At 45.4% G+C, this 18,018-nt stretch overlaps 2 protein-coding genes and 2 non-coding genes across 5 annotated transcripts in view; all 4 read left to right on the plus strand.

The window, feature by feature from the left end:
• Window positions 1-6,893: 6,893 nt before the first annotated feature.
• On the plus strand, window positions 6,894-12,220 carry ATP5F1B (ATP synthase F1 subunit beta). The gene is made up of 10 exons (XM_055394194.2): window positions 6,894-7,053; window positions 7,522-7,704; window positions 7,948-8,122; window positions 8,632-8,753; window positions 8,995-9,179; window positions 9,628-9,786; window positions 9,873-9,995; window positions 10,592-10,804; window positions 11,205-11,406; window positions 11,957-12,220. Exons 1-10 carry the CDS (start codon window positions 6,927-6,929, stop codon window positions 12,052-12,054), a joined length of 1,587 nt encoding a protein of 528 aa, XP_055250169.2. The 5' UTR covers window positions 6,894-6,926; the 3' UTR covers window positions 12,055-12,220.
• Window positions 7,771-7,845, plus strand: LOC129537313 (small nucleolar RNA SNORD59). Its single transcript, XR_008681980.1, has one exon. It is a non-coding gene; the product is annotated as a small nucleolar RNA SNORD59 (small nucleolar RNA).
• Window positions 8,835-8,905, plus strand: LOC129537312 (small nucleolar RNA SNORD59). The gene has a single exon (XR_008681979.1). It is a non-coding gene; the product is annotated as a small nucleolar RNA SNORD59 (small nucleolar RNA).
• Window positions 12,221-14,013: 1,793 nt separating the features above from the next.
• BAZ2A (bromodomain adjacent to zinc finger domain 2A) overlaps window positions 14,014-18,018 on the plus strand; it is a 35,405-nt gene continuing 31,400 nt past the window's right edge. Inside the window, exon 1 of one of the 2 annotated variants that reach the window (XM_055396209.2) lies at window positions 14,014-14,190. The gene's annotated coding sequence lies outside the window, so the exon portion shown is untranslated. Of the gene's footprint in view, window positions 14,191-15,373; window positions 15,445-18,018 lie in introns of those variants that run through there. The other variant, XM_055396211.2, reaches the window with a different exon arrangement.

The following is an 18,018-nucleotide window of genomic DNA, read 5'->3' on the forward strand; positions in this document are numbered from 1 at the left end:
ATCCTTCAGGTAATTGTATACTCAGGGAGCACACATCACAAGCTAAGCCTCAGGATAGATAGTGAAGAGAAACTTGGGAAATGGCAAATGTAGTAATAGGTATGGATAGAGTATTGTGGGGATTTAAAAGTAAAACAATCTTTTTTATTTCCTTTTTAAATATATAATTGTTCCAAATGACCCTCAAAGCCATTTTCTTGAAATGGTACAAATAGAAAATCTTACTACTTAGAGACTGGGCAATCAACTCTCATGTTACATTGGTCCTCTTCAGTTCAGTCTCTCAGTCTTGTCCGACTCTTTGCGACCCCATGAATCACAGCTTGCCAGGCCTCCCTGTCCATCACCAACTCCCGGAGTTCACTCAAACTCATGTCCATCGAGTCGGTGATGCCATCCAACCATCTCATTCTCTGTCGTCCCCTTCTCCTCCCGCCCCCAACCTTTCCCAGCATCAGAGTCTTTTCCAGTGAGTCAGCTCTTCACATGAGGTGGCCAAAGTATTGGAGTTTCAGCTTTAGCATCAGTCCTTCCAATGAACACCCAGGATTGGTCTCCTTTAGAATGGACTGGTAGGATCTCCTTACGGGAATGCAATTTTTCTTCAAAGCCTTAGGTTTTTCTGCATTAGGTATGTTTGGACTTATGTACCTAGAAAATTATTTTATACTTGGTCTCCTTTCTCTGGAGCATGCCAGAGGTACCTGTATGATTGATAATGTACTGCTTCATAGAAAAACTAAATTTTCCAAAAAAAATACCCTCTAGTTTTTTTCTCAAAGAATTATTTGTGTATGTTCTGGAAGTTAGAGTCATTAATGATTTATTGGCTTAATGCCAGCCATTGGGCTATAGCTAAAATATAGCATGATAGATTTCTAATTTCATCTGGTTCCTTAAGATTTTTTCAAACCTTAGTGCTCAAATACTATAGTGGGATTTCAGTAATCCTTATTGCTGTCAGGTATGAAGGCCTCTCAGTGGTATCTGACCCCTCTTTAAGTTAAAAAGGTATCATGCCAAAAGGTGAATTGACAGGCTAAAACTTGAGGACTATTTGGCCTTGCATTGCAAATCTGAACCGTGGCTACTTTTGCCTTAAAGAGTCACTGGGAAGAGGATCATTTGGTTAATTTAAGCTTGAATAAGGGAGATAGCATCTCTATTACCATTTGGCTATTGTGACATGTGATAAAGATGGCTATATTCAACTTCCTGAACTGTAAAGTTACCTTCAAGGAAGAAAGGAAAGTGATTACTTGCTACAGCTTAGGTTTTATTTACCCATTCAGTTCTGTGCAGGTTTTTTTTCTATTTAGCAGGAGTTCTTTTGATGCGTGATAATGGACTTCACCTGTATGTGAATATCAGCTGCTGTTCCCCTTTGCTCTCCCAGTATTGTACTACCCTTGAGAACATAAAGGCTGGGGAGGAGAGGGTAGGCAGGTTTGTGTCTGATAGGCTTCCATACTTGATGATAGTTGGTAATCTCTTCAGGAACAGTGAAGGATGTATGTCACCACTAAATATCCCACCCTGAGGACAGCACCTGCTAAAGTGAAAACAAAATGTCAATAGCTTATAGCTTTTAGTGTCAGCATGGATAATTTCATTGTTTATGTGAAGAACCTATCCAGACCTCTAGCTCAAATTTCTTTGCCTCAAGTCCAATGACCTTGACTTCCTTCTCTCCTTAGCAACCCATTCCCATATCTCGTGATCACAGGTTTAGGAGGGATTGCTATAAAGCTGTTTCCAGTACAATTAACAGCCTCGAGTTTACCTCCCTCCCTCAGCCATTTTTTGTATTCTCACAAGTTTCATCTCAAAGCTCTAGTTCCTGTCCTGTACCTGTAGGCCCTGTAGCTATAGAACCACCTTGGGTCTGTGTGGATTCAGAAGTCCCAACTGGAAGATATGTCTTAGGATAGTAGGTGCATGTGGGGCCCAGAAATTTGCAGTTTAACTGATACTTGACATGTGTGATCCCAGGACTTCCTTGGTGGTCCAGTGGCTAAAACTCCATGCTCTCAATACACAGGGGGCAGTGGATTGATCCCTAGTCAAGGAACTAAGATTGGAGAAGGAAATGGCAACCCACTCCAGTGTTATTGCCTGGAGAATCCCAGGGACAGGGGAGCCTAGTGGGCTGTCATCTATGAGGTCGCAGAGTCGGACACAACTGAAGCCACTTAGCAGCAGCAAGGAACTAAGATGCCACATGCCACAAGGTGCAGCCAAAATAGAGATGTAGTTTTGTTTTTTTTTTTTTAAGTGTCCCGGCTACCAGCATCAGTCTCACCTAGGAACTTGTTAGATATATAGATCCTGGGCCCCCAAATCTTCCAAATTAGAAACTAAACTGTAGGGTCTTAGACCCTCTAGCTGATTCTGATGTGTGCTGAAGTTTGACAACTTCCTTTAGATCTAAAATGCAGATTCTGAATCAGTTGGTCCTGCTGAGGTGGCTGCCCCATCCAGTGTGACTGATGAAATTGTTCTGTGTCTCCGTTGTCTGATACAGTGAGTGCCAGCTGCCTAGAACTTGGAAATCTGGAAATGTGGCTAGTGTGACTAAAAACTGCATTACTTAATTTTAACAAATGTAATCCCATATAGCTAGTGATTACCATAGTAGATAATGTAGATTTAGGTGATTCTGGTGCTGGTGGTTCCTGGCCCACTCACTGCAAAAAATTCAAATTCTTATTAATGATAGGGGGAAATTCTTCCAAGAATGATAACAAAACTAGAAGGTACAAAGAGATCTGAAAAAAACATAGGTCAGGTAGTCCCTGCTGGTCCAGTGGTTAGGATCCTGTGTTCTCACTGCCAGGCACCTGTGTTCTCACTGCCAGGTTCACTCCCTGGTCGAGGAACTAAGATTCCCCCATCCCACAAGCCCTGTGGCACAGCCAAAAATAAAATTTTTTAAATTAAATGAACATAACTTTAAACCAACATTTTATTTCTAGTAATTTTAAAGAAGCAATAGATGGTGTACTCATGTTTATAAGATTTCCTTTTTTTCCTTCAATACTGCATGTAATAGCCATTTAAAACAATCCAAATAACCATTAATGGAGTACGTTTCTGTGCCATAAGATGTAGTACAACTAAAAATGTAAACTGACACAAAATTCTCAAAAATATAAAGATCAGAAATCTTATGTTTTCTGTAGTGTGCCTCCACTGAAGTTTTTTATAAGAATATATGTTTCAAAAAAAAAAAAGAAGAATATATGTTTCAGGGACATGGGATGAATGAAAGTGAATGCGTAGAGGCAAAATATTTTTTAATGCTTATTTCTGGGAATGAGATTTGGGAGTGATGAAAGGATTTATCCTGATTCTGTGTGCTTACAATTTGTTCATGTATTACTTGCATTAAAAAAAAAAATTGTGGTCTGACAAGAGAATATTAGATTTTTGAGGTAAAACTTGAGTAGGATACTTAAGTGGAATGTCAGTTCAAAACTAATTGGAGTTGGAGAGATTAAAAAACTCTGAAGCCAGGGAATTGATTGGCTTATTTTCGAAATCATCCAACGTGATTGTCAAAAAATATGGTAGAGACAAAGTACTGAAAGAATGTGGGACTTGACCATTATGAATGGCAGTCAAAATGAGTTTGTAAGGAATTCCCTGGCAGTCCAGTGGTTGGGACTATATTTTCACTGCTGTGTGTTCAATCCCTAGTTAGGGAACTAAGATTCCGAAAACTGCTGCTCAGCCAAAATAAAAATTCATGGTAAACACAATTTTCACCTTAAGATGAAATTCGTAAGGTTTCCAGTCATAAATTGAGAGGTTAATTTGAAATTAACTTCAGTTTCAGTCTTTGTGGTCTCTCTTATCCCTTGGTAAGTAACTTGTATTTTACATGAAATACTACCTGGGCTATCTGGAAATCAAGAAATAAGCAAGACCAAAATATGTCAAAACTCTAAAATGTGCTGTGTTTAGTTGTATCTGACTCTTTGTGACCCCATGGGCTGTGTAGCCTGCCAGGCTCCTCTGCCCGTGGGGATTCTCCAGGCACGAATACTGGAGTGGGCTGACCATGCCCTCCTCCAGGGGATCTTCCCAACCCAGGGATTGAACCCAGGTCTCCCACATTGCAGGCAGATTCTTTACTGTTTGAGCCACCAGGGAAACCAAAGAATACAAGTGGGTAGCATATCCCTTCTCCAGGGGAACTTCTCCAACCAGGAAACGGGTTTCCTGCATTGCAGGCGGATTTTAGACAGTATTACTTATAAATTTAGGAGGTTATTTAATTTCAGCAAAGGAGAAAAATTAAAAATTTACAAACGAGCATAGTGGAGAAATAGCTTTATATATCCACCTCGGTAATATTAAGAGCATTTAGCGTTGCATTGTGACACAAAGATTTGTTTAATAAACCCAACTGCCCAAGGGAGAAGGCAATGGCAACCCAGTCCAGTACTCTTGCCTGGAAAATCCCATGGACGGAGGAGCCTGGGAGGCTTCATGGGGTCGAGAAGACTCGGACATGACTGAGCGACTTCACTTTCACTTTTCACTTTCATGCATTGGAGAAGGGAATGGCAACCCACTCCAGTGTTCTTGCCTGGAGAATCCCAGGGACGGCGGAGCCTGGTGGGCTGCTGTCTATGGGGTCGCACAGAGTTGGACACGACTCAAGCGACTTAGCAGCAGCAGAAGCTGCCCAAAGAAAAAAGTTTCCTGATAATATCCTAAACGTGTAAAAACATTTCAAAAAGTGATGAGTCTCAGTTACCTGGAATTTTATGTTGAAATCTTTCCTTGGACACCTGGATTAAGTGAAGTGTCAGTTTAAATGTCTGATGGTTAATAAAAGTTTTGGCCACAACCAAAAGTGATGATACAGAACCAAAGGATCGTAACACTAAGTCAATAGTAAGTAAAAATACTAGTCAACACAAATATGGTCCTGATTACGTGCCAGACATTTTTCTAAATGCTTCTTTCGCATTTTAATCTATTTGATTTTTGAGACAACTCTATGAGATTATCCTCATCTCTTATATTGAGGAAGATGATACACAGAGATTTTAAACTTGCTCAGTGATGTCTAGTAAGTGTAAAAAGATTTTAAACCCAGTCTGGTTCCAGGGGCAATACTCTTAAGTATCTTATCCTTTCTACAGAAACTTCAACTCTAATAGTTGAGAAAAGCAAGTGAAATGTATAGGTTGCTATTAAATGGGATGCTGCCCCGTGTAATTGGAAGAGCACAAGTTGCAAAACAAAAATGTATATCTTGTATACAGCCCATTGAAATTCTTTGACCCTGTTATAACAGCAGATAACAAACTAACCCAACTAGTTCTTTTGAACCCTTATTTTACAGCATAGTTATGTCATTGATACTATTGACCACTTTCTCCTTAATATTCTACTTGATTCTTACATAGTGTGTGTTCTTTGGCCTTCTTATTCCTCTGCTGTTTCCTAAAATGGTTTATTTTTTTCTGCCTGCTCCATACACATTGCTGTTTTCTTGGGTTCTTTCCCCTCTTACTAGGCAAGATTACCTGTGTGCATGCTAAGTTGCTTTAGACGTGAATTTTTGGGACGCTATTGACTGTAATCCACCAGGTTCCTCTTTCCATGGGATTCTCCAGGCAAGAATACTGGAGTGGGTTGCCACGCCCTTCTTGAAGGAATCTTCCCGACGCAGGGATGGAACCCTCGTCTCTTGAGTCTGCTGCACTGGCAGGCAGGTTCTTTACCACTAGCGCCATCTGGGAAACCACAGGCACTTCAAATTAAACTTTCTCTAATTCTCTTCTGTTCCTGCTTTCTCCTTTTAAGTTCTTTGATAGTTCTTGCTACCAAACAGTAGAAAACTTTCACTATCATGCAGAAAAATAAGAACTAATGGGTGCTGGTTGGAGAAAGTCTGGGGAAGTATCTTCATGCTGACCAGCAGCCATGTTTGTACCAATAGATTAAGGGTTTCCTCCACCCTGCTCCCAAATACCTTAAATAAAATCAATACTACATTAAAGGATATCCTATTTATTTTATGATTTTTCGTGTTCAAGGACCACACACTTACCTCTGCCCTGCCTCCACTCCCATCCAAGGCCCTGAGAACTGGTTCTTTCTATATTCATCTCTTTTCTCGCCTCTTTTTTCCCTTCCTCACCTGCAGTACCACAAAAGAAACATGCTGTGTAATACAAATATATAATGGAATAGTCTTCCTTCCTACTTTTCCCTAGGAATTCTACGGATGTTTCCCAACAGGTCTATCAGCCTCTTCCACTTTGTTGCATTTTTTGCTCATCTGTTTTTCAAGTCTTATTTATCTTTGCCTCCTCAATGCCCAGCACACATTTTAAAAAAGACTGGTTCACATAAGTGTCTTTCATTGTAGCTTTTTTCTGTCCAGACTCCTGACCTGCTGAATTGTCTAAAAACTTCCAATCTCCCTACTGCCGTTTGACTCTAGAGAAGACTCCTAACTAGACAAGGTCAGTCAATGTTGAGGCTATCACTTCCTTAAAACAGCCCCCGAGACTGTCACCTAGCTCAAGGTCCTGTCTAAGGAGAGAGCCCAAGGGCAGCAAAGACAGCCCATGTGCTTCCGCACAGGAACTCAGCCCCTTTCCCAAACGCAGTTCCTCCAAGTGCTCTCTCCGACTGACATCCCTGTTGTCCAATTAGGTTTCAAAGCTCTGAGGGTTGCACCGAGCCAGTCACTGTCCAATAAAAAAAGAAATTCAGATTAGCACGAATTTTGGCCAATGGTTGAGAAGATGAGAGACTATTGGCCTATAGGAGCAGCGCCCAGAGTGATAAGCAGAAAAATCACCCAATGGCCGTGCCTACTGCAGAGTAGGTCTCGCCTCCAACTGCTGGCAGTTGGAGGCCAGACCACTGCAGCGCTCAGTCTCCACCCGGGCTCCGCCATGTTGGGACTTGTGGGTCGTGTGGCTGCTGCCTCGGCCTCCGGGGCCTTGCGGGGACTCAGCCCTTCAGCGCCGCTACCGCAAGCCCAGCTGTTACTGCGGGCTGCTCCTGCAGCGCTCCAGCCTGGTAAGTGCCTTGCTTTAGCACCTGGGTTCGCTTCTGTCGTCCCATGACCTTGAGCCTGGGGCCGATAGTTGCTCCGGCCTAAGGGGTCTGTGGTGCTAGAAGGCCGCCAGGGCCGGCGCCCTGCCCTCTAACGGCGGGAGAACAAGAACAGGGACAATCTAATTCCGTCTTATTTTGGAAGAGGGGCGCTGTGTGACGTATTCGTGCAAGCAGGTGCGTTGACCTTCCCGTGGAATGGGGGCACCGCGCACGCTCTCGAATAATGGAGTTTTGTGCATGAGGATGGGAAGATGGTGCAGGCTCGCTCTCCGCTTCCAGCGCGGCCCTCCCTCTGGACCCGCCTTCCGTGCAAGCGGAAGGGGGCCGGGCCTGGGCTGCATTCTCCAGTCCTTGAGAGTTAAGTCCGGGCGTCCTATGACCTTTAACTGTCCTAACCCCAACTTCTTCAATATCTTTTTTGTCTTTTAGCCAGAGACTATGCCGCTCAAGCATCTCCATCGCCAAAGGCAGGTGCCGCCACTGGGCGCATCGTGGCGGTCATTGGTGCAGTGGTGGACGTCCAGTTTGATGAGGGACTGCCTCCCATCCTAAATGCCCTGGAGGTGCAAGGCAGGGAGACCAGGCTGGTTTTGGAGGTGGCCCAGCATTTGGGTAAGTAGAATTTGTTAGGAATAGTAAAGATCTTGTTCGACCCAAATATCCCTCAAAACCAGGCTGTCTTCTATGATGATTTTACCAAAATGACTTTCGTTCTTCTGAGTTTGCTGAAGCCACATTTAGGTACTGAGAAGTAGTCTTGGTTGACTTAGGTGCTTAATGCCAGCTACAACTTAATTAAATACCACGAAGCCAATTTGTCCTTCTGTATAATCCTGCAATGCCTATATCTGACAGGTGAGAGCACAGTAAGGACCATTGCTATGGATGGCACAGAAGGCTTGGTTAGAGGTCAGAAAGTCCTGGATTCTGGTGCACCAATAAGAATTCCTGTTGGCCCTGAGACCTTGGGTAGAATCATGAACGTCATTGGAGAACCTATTGATGAGAGGGGTCCCATCAAAACCAAGCAGTAAGTATTCCTGTTGTATCTACACACAAAGAAACTTTTTCCTAGCAGTTTTATACATTAAGGTGGCACCATCTACTATAGCAGAATTTTTCTGCAGAACAGCCCTAAAATGTTGTTCTAGTCATTTCTTTAAACCACACAATGCAATTTCTTCTTATGAAGAAAATTAATGATGCAGAAATTCTGATTATAAAAAAAGAGAAAACTGAACTCCATAGGTTGATTATTTCAGTTCATCTTAATACCAGTGGTGTTTGTATTTCATATTGGTATGTGAAGAAGTGATGTTTAGAATGTAAAAGGAAAACTTCATGACAGAGCTGTCAGGGAATGGGATTATTGCTTCCTGAGATAATGAAATTCCTTTTAGTGCAGAGTATTTGGGCTCAATGGTGGGTGGTAATTTGTTATATAAGAGAAGAGACTGTGAGTAAAGGGTTAGGCTTGAGAATTGAGAAGAACTTTTTAATAAGATGAATAGACACTGACCTTCTCGTCTGCTGTTACAGATTTGCTGCTATTCATGCTGAGGCTCCTGAATTCGTGGAGATGAGTGTTGAGCAGGAAATTCTGGTTACTGGTATCAAGGTTGTGGATCTGCTGGCTCCATATGCCAAGGGTGGCAAAATTGGTATGTTAATTGACAGATATTTTCCAAACCGAATGTGGAAAACAGATCCTACCATATTATGAGTGGGTACTGAGACACATCCCTCATTGATGAGCAGCTTCTGACTTTCGTTCTTCTGAGTTTGCTGAAGCCAGATGCCATTTCTGAGAAGGGAAAAGATGGAAAGAAACAAATTTTTTTTTTTTAAGTTTGCTTATATGGAAATGAAATTCTTAATTTGTTTTTTCTCAACCTCTTATAGGGCTCTTTGGTGGTGCTGGAGTCGGCAAGACAGTACTGATCATGGAGTTAATCAACAACGTTGCCAAAGCCCATGGTGGTTACTCTGTGTTTGCTGGTGTTGGTGAAAGGACCCGTGAGGGCAATGACTTATACCATGAAATGATAGAGTCTGGTGTTATCAACTTAAAAGATGCTACCTCTAAGGTGAGCACTGAGCTGATGTCCATGTAAGTAGTGTCAAGAAACTGTTGAAGTTGACTTGTTTTGTATTTTCATTTTATTGTCCTAGGACCTACAAAGGAAAGTTCTGTCAGTCATTTTCTCCCGTTTCTAATACACTCATGTATATTGCATTTTCCCTAATGTGAGATAACATTTCTGTGGTTTTTGTTTTTTTGATATATAGACCCATCATTTGAAAGCTAATAATGGGGGCATTATATTCCCTTAATACCAGAAGAATTTTGCCTCAGTAATAAAAGAAATTATCTTTTGTTTTGAACTGCAGCTCTAAAAGGAAAAAGAAATTTATGAACAAAAACCTAGACACCTAAGGAGAAGGGTTTTTGGTAGTTTCTCTGATTTGGGGACCTTGGATAAATGACTTTCACACTCTTCTGCCAGGATTTCTGATTGTTTATAATTGCTTCAGGTAGCGCTGGTGTACGGTCAAATGAATGAACCACCTGGTGCTCGGGCCCGGGTCGCTCTGACTGGGTTGACTGTAGCTGAGTACTTCAGAGACCAAGAAGGTCAAGATGTCTTGCTGTTTATTGATAACATCTTTCGCTTCACCCAGGCTGGCTCAGAGGTAGGCTTGAGAGAACCTGGTTCATTTGACCTTTCTATGAATGATGCAGATAAGGCTAACGATATGGTTTTTCTTTTTTTTCCCAGGTGTCTGCTTTATTGGGTAGAATCCCTTCTGCTGTGGGTTACCAGCCTACCCTAGCCACTGACATGGGTACCATGCAGGAAAGAATCACCACCACCAAAAAGGGATCTATCACCTCTGTACAGGTGAGAACAATTAAATGGATGAAGGTCTAATTTGTGTAAAGGCGTGTACAGAGTTGTAAAATCTCGTTACTTTTTTTAAGTAGGTACTGGAGCTTAAATAATTTTTAAAGTTATGTGTGTGCATGTTAAAGACCCTAAAAGATTAAGAAACCACTCATCTGAACTAATTGAAGGTGTATGTGTAAATGTAGATCACAAAATAGTGGTTTCCAGCCTGAAGGGAACTTCAAAGTGAGCTTTAAATATGTACTACACTAGCTACTACAATTTTCAAATGTATGTAGATGGTGTATATAGTAAAATCATCAAAAACTTTGTCTAAATTTTTTTAACTTTCATGATTCATTTTGGTTTAGAGTTAAAAAAAGTAGGATGAAGAACAAAAGGAATAACAGTGAAAATTCTTCCATCACAGCTTGGAGGAACCAGATAATATATAACTACTAATACTGTATTAGGAGTGGTAAGAGTCTCCGTTGGACTCTTGAATGTTGAGAAGAAAGAGTAACATAATGAGGAGGGGTCAGAAAAAGAAATGGTTTAAGTAGAATTACTTGGCTTCCTGCTGCTCTTAATGGGTTCTTGATTCACTTTAGGCTATCTATGTGCCTGCTGATGACTTGACTGACCCTGCCCCGGCCACTACCTTTGCCCATTTGGATGCTACCACTGTGCTGTCCCGTGCTATTGCTGAGCTGGGCATCTATCCGGCTGTGGATCCTCTGGACTCCACGTCTCGCATCATGGATCCCAATATTGTTGGCAGTGAGCATTATGATGTTGCCCGTGGGGTGCAAAAGATTCTGCAGGTGAGATCAGTGGCCATAAAGTCGTAGAGGGAATTTGGGAACTATATTAGGATAAGATCTTCCCTGGTAATTTGTGTGATTTGCTTTAGAGCAAGGAAAGAAGAGACTAGAATTCCTAGTGAGTGTTAGTGAGGTCTCCTGAGTTTCCAGGTTTGGAGTCGCAGTTTTTTATAACAGCACCCGATAGGTTCAGAGTAGGGGAAACAAAATACCAATCTTAGCTGAGGGCCCTCATGACCCTCATTTAACTGATTTGTTTCAGTTAAGAAGTGCAGTAAAGTGCTAAAATGCTCTATACAAAGCTCATTGTGAATATAAAGTTGTATTAACCCTTAAGTTTTTATCCAGATTTGAGGAATGTAAATATTTACTTGACCTCTCTAATCTTGTCTTTTCATAGGACTACAAATCCCTCCAGGACATCATTGCCATCCTGGGTATGGATGAACTTTCTGAAGAAGACAAGTTAACTGTGTCTCGTGCACGGAAAATCCAGCGTTTCTTGTCTCAGCCATTCCAGGTGGCTGAGGTCTTTACTGGTCATTTGGGGAAGCTGGTGCCCCTTAAGGAGACCATCAAAGGATTCCAGCAGATTTTGGCAGGTGAGATTTCCAGTATAAGGCTGAACATAAAGTGGCATAAAAGCTGAACTCCCTTGAATGCTGTGCTGTGCTCCTGTTCAAGGAACCATCAAGCAATATATAAATATATTGTGCCTAATTACATAATTTTTATATGAAAATAACTTATTTTCCATCGATTTTCTTTGAAAATACCATCTGAGAGTGAGCCTTAGATTTAGTGAGTCTTAGTTTTCAGTGCCAGCTACTCTTCTAAGTGAATTACAACATCCTTATAAAGAAGGCATTATCCTATTTTACACATTAGGAAGCTTGAAGCATGGAAAGTTTAACTGGCCCCAGTATCATACAGCCAGAAAGAATTTGAACCTGAGTTATGTGACTCCAGACCATATATTCTTAATCTGTACTGTAGCATTTCTTATAAATTGTGAGGCAAGTTTAAGAAAAGAACCTAAGATGACAAGATTTCATCATGTTCTGACTGGTGGCCTCAAGTGGTGAGGTATGTAACCACTGTAGAAGTTGGTATCCTTCACTTTTCACCAGTTGGATTTTTTTTTCCATGTAGGTGAATATGACCATCTCCCAGAACAGGCCTTCTATATGGTGGGACCCATTGAAGAAGCTGTGGCAAAAGCTGATAAGCTGGCTGAAGAGCACTCATGAGGGGTCCTTTTGGCAAATTAAGCACTCATCCTCCATGGTGTCCCTCTCCTTGCCCCTAATCCAGAAATTGCAGTTTTTTCTGTAGGCCACGTGAGAGCCTTGATTGAAGACATTGTGTTCTGTCTGAAAAATATTTAAAGTTTCCAATAAAATATACATCCCTCAACATCTGTCTGTTTTTCTTCATTCTGACAACACAGCCAGTACTGAAGTTTTTAATAGTATTTTAGAATCGCCACAAGAAACAGCACAAAGTAGGCCATATATATATGTTTGAAATGAGGTCATCCAAAAAGAAAAGCCATTGTCTTGCATTGTTGAATAGCTGAGTCTTGTGAAGGGGTTTCCTGGGGATGATGGGATCCTAATAGGGTCTCATTTTTGGCCCTTTTATGTCATTCTTCAAAGCAAGTTGAGTTTTGCCCCTTAAATATACGTAGTGCAGTCCTACTTTTTTAAAAAGCAAAAGGATTTTTAGAAGAGTATTTTGGGGAAAATGGGTTTAGAAATAACTATGCTAAGAGAAGGCACAGGTTAATCAGTGAATTAAATTTTTTGGAAATGATGCATGTTCTGAGGGATTAAAACTGAGTCAAAAGGGCTTTCTTCTATTACCACCTTCATTTTTTTCAGGTGTCCCTGACTACTACCTCCGAACATATTTTGAGCAAGATTTGTATGGCTTGATTCCTTGAGGCAATGCAGAATATAAAGTGCCTTAAGGCCTATTCTGAGGTTTGCTAAAATTCCTTAAGAAAATTGGGGAAAGAATGTTAACAGGAAGAGTAATTTTCAGAGACTTCCCTGGTGGTCCAGTGTTTGACTGCTTCCACTGCAGGGGGTGCAAGTTCAATCCCAGGTTGGGGAACTAAGATCCACACCCTGTGGTGTGGCCAAAATAAATTTTTTTAGAGGTAATTTTCAGGGTTGCTGGGCTTGAGTTTCTGAGCTACATAATGGGATTTAGACAATCTTCCCTTCATTTTAGGCTACTAAAATGATGAAGATTGCAAGGATTACAAGAACAGCCACCTAACAAGTGCCTGTTAAAGTGCAAGGTCTGATATGGTGCCCCTTAGGTGTTCCCTTAGATTTTCTTTTGTAGACCCAGACCCATCTGCCCTCTGGTGGTAGGACTGAAGGCTCTGCAAGAACTCTGATCTCACCATTTTGAAATCCATGAAGGCCATTTGCTGGGATGTGGTTCTTTGCTAATGACTGTTTACAAACCAGCTGGGGTTTTTGTCCTAAGGAGGAGCCTGAATCTATAAGCTCCACCCCGAGGCATTCAAGTTGGGCAAAAGCAGGGCAGGATAAACTGAGATCCCAATTCTGAGGCCCCTGGGGGCTGAAGGTTGGGGAGGGGCCGTGGGAGAGGTGCCAGGGGTGGAGTAGGGGCCTGTAAGTTTCCTCCCATCTGCCTCTGACGTCCTTGGCACCAGCCTGTCCTGTGTCACTGCTTGGCCGGAAGGTGGAGCCTCTGAGCCGCCTGTGCTCAGTAGTTTGCCCCTAGGAAAGCCTGGATTTGGGGAAATGCTGAGTTATGGGGGTGTGAGCACATCCTCTAGGTTTTGACTCTGGAGTGGGTAAAAAGCTGACTCAGAAGTCCCCAGGCTGTGGGTCCACCCTTTCTGCTCTGTTTTCTCATGTTATCTAGATGCAGATAGACCTAGGAACCGTGATCCTAAAGGTGGTTTCTCCCATACTTCTACCCCTCCCCCCACGCATTTCTGTCTCTTAGCATTCATCGAGAACCTTCTCCCTCTCACTAGCTGCGACTATTTATTTCCTTCCCCCTTCACCACTCCTGGTACCACGCCACTAGGGTGTCAACACAGATCTAACCTTCCTCCATATTTCTCCTGGTTCTGCCCTGTCCTCACCGCCTCCTCCCTCTCCACCCAGAGAAAGCCCCGCCCCTCCCTCCTCCCTCCCCACCCCAGTCTGTCACACAGGGACATCACCCTACAGCAGTTCAGGCTGTGGTTCGCAGGAAGCATACATTGGCTTTTCGATTCGTGCTAGTTCCCAGCTCATAGTTTGGAAGGATCTAACACCAGCCTGCACGTGAAGGGGGAACCAAGGACAGTGAGGAGCTGGTGGTCCCAGCCCTGGAGCCCTGCCAGCCTGACATGAGTAAGTATGAGGACCAGCCCCCGGGAAGGCCTGAGGGATGCCTCCCTCCCTCCCTGGCTGACTCAGCAGGGGTGGGGCCTAACCTTTGCTCTTTTGGGGGGTGAAGGAGGGGAAACCAGACTATAGGGGCACAGGACTCAGCTGGTGAGGCTGCTGACCAAGGGATCGTGAGCGTTGGCAAGCACCAGCCTCAGGGAAGAGCCTGGACTGCACCTTAGGTGGGGGCTTCCCCCTCCCAACTCCTGCCCCTTCAACCCCCCAGCCCCTTGTGCCTCCCCATTAAGCTGCTGGGATTCAAGAAATATTTTACAGCACTCATTGGTGGCCTCCCCCTCAAAGTAAAGCCCACTTTTGGTCACGTTGGAGAATTTTTAAGGTGCCTCTCCCTCTATTTTTTCCCAGGTCTTTTTAAGTCCCTGTCTTCTTTCCTCCCCCACCGTGACCCACCACCAGGTGGGGGCTGCACTGAGCAGCTGCTTCCTGTTGCCCCAGAGGTTGCTGCAAGGGTGGTGGTGGTTGGAGGAAAACTGAACTAGAATAAAGCCGATTCTCACGGTCCCACACCAGCTTCACCAGCGCAGCTACTGGCGGCCCCCCACGTTCCAGTCACTGAGAGACAGGGAGAGGCAAGACTGAGGTTGAAAGGCCTAGGAGGTGTTTGCCCTGTGGCTTCCTGATTCCAGAAGCTTTTACACTTGGGTCGTGCCGGGGGAAGGAAGCTGCGTCTCCCCACAGCGGTAGGGCTTGAGCTCCCGAGGAGTTGAACCTGTTCACCTAGTAGGGCCGCTGTGCGTTACCCGCAGCAAGCTCGGCCGTGAGTTTCCTCTCGGACACCTCTATTCCTCCGGAGTCCCTGTGACTCTCACTGCCTTCCTGGTCCTCCTTTGTGAAGAGATCTCGGCCGGTGTCTCCCGGAGCGCGGGTGGAGCTATCCCAGGTCCTCCAGTTTGAACCCACCACCATCCCCCACTTCACCGCAGAAGTTTCTGTCTCTTCTTCCTGGGGATCTGTTCTCCTCCTCCATCTGGGATTCTTCCTGGTTCTGGCCCCTAGGAGACGCCACCCGCTTCCCCCTCCCCCAGCGGATTCTTCGCGACAGCCCTACCCGAGCGCTTGTCCCTACCCCAGTAGCTCCTGCCCCTTTAAGTGCTACCTCCCCCCCCGCCCCGCCGGCGGCCCAGGGCTGGGGGAGGAGGCGCCGCCGCCGCCCGGCTCGGCCACCTGCGCTGCCGCCACCGCCCGGCCCTGCTCCAGGTGAGGCCCGGCACCCACGTCCGGTCCCGGAGTCCCCCGGCGGTCCGCCCCTGCGGTCTCCTACCCGGGATCCGCGCTGCCCGGGACTCAGGATCTGATCCTCCCCCTGCGGGAGCTGCCCTTCCTCTCTCCCCCGCACAATCTACTCGCCCATTTCTCCCCTGTCCTCTGCGACCGGAATCCGGAGGCTTCTCACGCCTCTCGGCCAACCTCTCCCGGGTACCCCTCCTATTCTGGACCCAGGATCTCCCCCTCCCCCGCGCCTTTCTCGCCAGAAAAATCTCCCGCGGTCTGGGTTTCGCCTCCTCCCCTCTGGAACCATCGCTTTCCCACGCCATCCTAACCTCCAATGGGAGGGGGAATAACCGCCACCCCAACTCCTCTCCTTCCCCGTAGTAAGGGGGGTGGGGGTTATCATAGCCTAGAGTCACTTTCAGGCTCTGCTCCGTTTAGCCATTCAAGTTCAACTAACTCTCATCTAAAGCTTTCCTGAAGCCCTCACCCTACCTCATTCTCTCCCAGACTTCGGGGGTGCGATCTCAGCACCAGCCCAGGTGGGAACGGCCCTTCTAAGCTTGGGGTGGGCCAGTCCCGCCTAAGACCGCTCTTACCCCAGAGTCAGGGAATTGGGGGATGCCACCCAGAATCTTGTAATTCTGGGCTTAAGGGTCTGTTGGAGAACAGTGGATGAAGGGCTAGGACTAAGTCTCTAAGAGTGTTGGGGGTGTTGAGGAAGGCCTGGGAAGCCCGGCCTTTTCTATTCAGATGCAAAAGGAGTCCTGAGGAAATTAGGTCTTTTCCCATTCTCTTCTGAGACCAGTCTGGATAAGCTCCTTGGAGAGTTTGAAAGAAGACTGCTGAATCTGAGGGGACCATACCAATTTGGAGAGAAGAGGGATGAGTTCTCCCTTTTGATGGGGAGAATCTGGCCTCCCCAAAATACCAGGTGGGAGGGTGGTGGGAGGAGACTGTTTTCCATTAACCTGGGGAGGAAAGTGGGACAAGTTGGAATGGTTACCAGGTTGAAGGCTATCTCCCCACTAAACCCTATTAACATGTGAACCCTTCAGCCAGTGAGGGCGAGGGAGGGCTTTAATATTGATAATTACCCCATCTCCATTAGAGAATTCCCCTCCTTCCAAATCCAGCTGAGACCTTAGCTCTGCCCCTTTTCTTCTTGCCTTCTCATTCCCCACTGTCCCCAGCACAACACACTCCAGGATGAAGGGACAGGGTGTCTGCATTTGAGTCTCACAGGCTGAGAGGGAGCTGGGTGGGGGATGGGGGATGAAGGAGAGGGTGGTCAGAAGTGGTGTTTGGGGTTGAATTCCGGGAGTACCTGGACAAGGAGAGGGAGAGGTAGAAGGATACAAACAAATCCGCAGTCTCTTCCCCCTCTGAGCTCCAGCCATCTGGCTCCTCAATGGAGCCATGCACTATGGCAGCTGACCCCAGTCAGGGTGGTACAGCAGGAACACAGGGAGGGTGAGAAAGGGAGAGCAGGTGCTAATTTCTCCCTCCCCATTCTCTTTATTACCCGCCCGCTGGCCTGGCTTGTTAGAGGTTCAGAGTATTCTCTAGGTACTCTTCTCACAAGTTGCTGAAAAAAATGACCATTTGCCCCTTGCTGTTTCTAGTAGCTTCCGAAAGAGAGATGGGGTAGGAATTGTCCACATCTGATAGGATTGAGGAATGTCTGGGGATCTAAAGGGTCAGTCTGCCCTCTGTCGTCTGGATGTGGGGGAGAAGCACAGCTGTTGTTTGGGGTGGCGTCTGGCAAGAAGTAAACACCCAGCTGTTGGCATATTGACACCCCACCCTCATTCTTCCTCAAAGAGCAAGGAAGACCTCTGATTAGAAGGGACGAGGAGGGGTCTCATTCAAGGAGGAAGGTGATTGTAGTCTTTCTGCATCAGATGGGAAAGAAAGGATCCTGCCTCGCTTTCTTTTCTAATCCCGAGTGGCCCTTTCCTATCCAACACCCTTCTTCCCTACGGCTCCTGGCTGGGATAGTCCCAGGGGTTGTCCTGGAGACTAGGCCTGAGGCTCGGAAGGGGTGGGGGCAGTCAGTGGGGCACAAGAGTAACCGGCTCTTCCGGAGAGGAGTGGAGCCAGTGGGTGGGTGTGTGTGGGTGTGTGGTGGTGGGGGGAAGGGGCGTGGCTACACCCGGCTGACTGGCGCAGGCTCCTCCCCTGCCGCCCGCCTCCGACTGTCCTGCCCTCTGATTGGGGGCGGGAGGTAGGAAGGTTCGCCCTCATCTGCCCTGGAAAAGGAACAAGAAAAAAAGAAAAAGGATACCTAGCTCTCTCTCTCTTATCCCTTCAGGAAGCCAGTTCCATGCCCTGAGCTCTCTTCTTCACTTGTCTTTATTTGGGGGATAGGGGAGGCATTCCTTAGCAGAAGTTTGCTGGATCCTTGCTTTCACCAGAAGAAAGGACCCCCCCTCTACCCTGAGTGTAATCCCTATTTACCCAGAGACTTGAGGTTAGTAGGCTGTTAGGGGTCTTGATTTTTTTATTCAAGGTGACCCTATAAATCTGTTATTGAGTCGTGGAGGAGAAAAGGATTTTGAT

The sequence above is a fragment of the Moschus berezovskii genome, chromosome 6 (assembly GCF_049115385.1).
Source record: "Moschus berezovskii isolate FMDL1 chromosome 6, NW_MosBer_1.0, whole genome shotgun sequence".
NCBI classification, from domain to species: domain Eukaryota; kingdom Metazoa; phylum Chordata; class Mammalia; order Artiodactyla; family Moschidae; genus Moschus; species Moschus berezovskii.

Coding starts and splice junctions, on each gene's coding strand:
- ATP5F1B (XM_055394194.2), top strand. CDS start 6,927: ATGTTGGGACTTGTGGGTCGTGTGGCTGCTGCCTCGGCCTCCGGGGCC. Junction 9,180..9,627: donor TAAAAGATGCTACCTCTAAG/GTGAGCACTGAG, acceptor TAATTGCTTCAG/GTAGCGCTGGTGTACGGTCA. Junction 9,787..9,872: donor TCACCCAGGCTGGCTCAGAG/GTAGGCTTGAGA, acceptor TTTTTTTCCCAG/GTGTCTGCTTTATTGGGTAG.